Raw genomic sequence first — 2,171 nt, 5'->3', positions numbered from 1 at the left:
ATAAGCAGAGATAACTACCTCACAATTGTTAGGTTTCTAAATAACTAGAAAAGCCTTTTAATGTGGATTCAGCAAATAAAAGTAGAGAAAAGTCAAAATTGAGGTGAGAAGGTCACCTATATCTGAAAGATACAGCTAATAATTTTGATTATTCAGAGCATTTTAAAAAAATGACTACATAATTTTCTTAAAGTTTGAAATTCTTCTGTTGGTAAGGGTCTTTGACATAAAAATATACATTGAGAGGTAGAAAATTTCTGAGAGGTCCTGATGCAGTAAAGAAATTATTAAATTATAAAGCTGGTTGTAACACATGCACGTGCACAGACACAAACATCAATTTAAGGATTTTCTGATAGTTTGACCCTTTGTTCAAACAAGCCTATGACAGCAGGCTGATGGACCTGGATAAAAAGCCACATCTGAGGAATTAGAGCTTCAGGGAGCAGCTGCCTGGGGAGGTTTTTGTTTAGAGCTAAAGCACTGTGGAAGGAAAATTCTTACTCTGCAGACAGTAATAATTTGCAGCATCATCAGCTTCCACAGGATTAATTGTGAGGGTGAAATCGGTCCCAGACCCACTGCCGCTGAACCTGGCTGGGACCCCAGTGTCTTTATTGGATGCTTGGTAAATCAGGAGTTTAGGAGGTTGTCCTGGTTTCTGCTGATACCAGTGAATTAAGTTTATTCCATAGAAACTGACACTCTCACTGGCTCTGCAGGTGATGGTGGCCCTCTGCCCTGGAGACACGGCCAAAGAGGCTGGAGACTGGGTCAGCACAATGTCCCCATTGCAGCCTGAAATGATAAAGACAAATAAACTATATCAGATATACTGAGACTGTCCTCAGGTAGGCCCATACATTGGTGACACTTGTAACCACAGTCATATGCAGCATCTTGAGTAACCAGAAAACAAAAGATAACTGGGGAACGTACAACCTCCAATGAATGCCTGAAATCCAACAACCAAGAACCCAGAGACACAAAAAACAATGGTGGCCACATGAGTTTGCCCGATGTTTCTCTATGCCTCCTCACCTGGAGCCCAGAGCAGGAGGATCCACAGCAAAGGAGCCCCGGAACCCATCTCTGAGAGCTGAACTAGAGGCTGCTCCTCAGGGCCCCTGACAAGCTGCCTTTAAGGATGCTCTGAGCAGTTTGAGCCGTTGTCTAATGACCTAACATGCAAATCAGCTCAGAAAAGTTTGGGTAAGTGCTGAAAGGGGACACCTGTTCTTATTTCACCCAGTGGGAGTTGGGGCTAACAAAACATTTCCTAGTGTCCTAAGGGATTTTGTGACTTTTTCTATTGGATCTTTGCCTGGCAGTCTACTTGAGATGCCATGTGGAGGAGTGCACTGGGGCTGCCCTGTCATTTGGATATAAGTTATTTTAGAAATACTTTTGATTTTTCAAAATTCAAATTTTCTATCATTATCAATAATCATGCATTTTAAGTTGTTATCATTGTGAGAAAGAGAAAGCAAGTTGGGTGACTTTTATGAAACTGGTTCATATGGGAAGGGGAAGTTTGTTCCACTGAGTAAGTGGTATTTAAAACAAATCTATAAATGTTATCATGATCTGGAAAGGATGAGGGGGGTGAGTATGAAAGCTTGATGAAGACTGGAAAACTAAACTAATCAAGGAACTTGCCTCAGTGTGGACAAGGCAGGGTCTCTCCATCTGCTTAGTCCTGAAACCAATGCTGTATCCACCAAAGGCCCTCAGAGGCAGAAGAGTCATTGTAGTGGATCCTATTCAGAGTGGAGAATAACCATCCCCCAACTCCCGCTGGTTCCATCTGCCTTGCCACTGGAAGCTGAGAGCTAAGGAATTCCATCTTCTCCTACAGCAAGAGATGGTGTCCACATCAGTCAGCTGGCACTCTTACCGCTCCATAGGTGAAGGTTTTCTCCCACCAAAACCAGTCTAAAATGTCTGGAAGAAGGGACTGCATCTTCAAAAGTGTGGACACCAACAAAAGGCTACAAGAAACTTGAAAAGCCAGGGAGCATGATGCCAATTATCACTTCTCCATGAGCTCCACTCCAGGATTCTAGTCTGTTACTTGTGATGGAGTTCAGGGCCAGAGAGGTCCCCTCTACACTGCTTCCAACTGTGCACTTGAGTCCCTGATTACTCAGTTCTATTTTTCATTGATATTA

At 42.9% G+C, this 2,171-nt stretch overlaps 1 gene segment (V, D, J or C); it reads right to left on the bottom strand.

Moving 5' to 3' along the window:
- Positions 1–475: 475 nt before the first annotated feature.
- On the bottom strand, positions 476–1,090 carry LOC105502748. The segment is given in 2 exon segments: positions 476–798; positions 1,042–1,090. Coding segments are annotated over 2 exon segments (372 nt in total).
- Between the last annotated feature and the right edge of the window lie 1,081 nt (positions 1,091–2,171).

The sequence above is a fragment of the Colobus angolensis genome, unplaced genomic scaffold (genome assembly GCF_000951035.1).
Source record: "Colobus angolensis palliatus isolate OR3802 unplaced genomic scaffold, Cang.pa_1.0 Scaffold801, whole genome shotgun sequence".
Lineage (NCBI taxonomy): Eukaryota > Metazoa > Chordata > Mammalia > Primates > Cercopithecidae > Colobus > Colobus angolensis.
The sequence above is the reverse complement of the archived record's forward strand: the minus strand, read 5'-3'. Positions and strand labels throughout refer to the sequence as shown.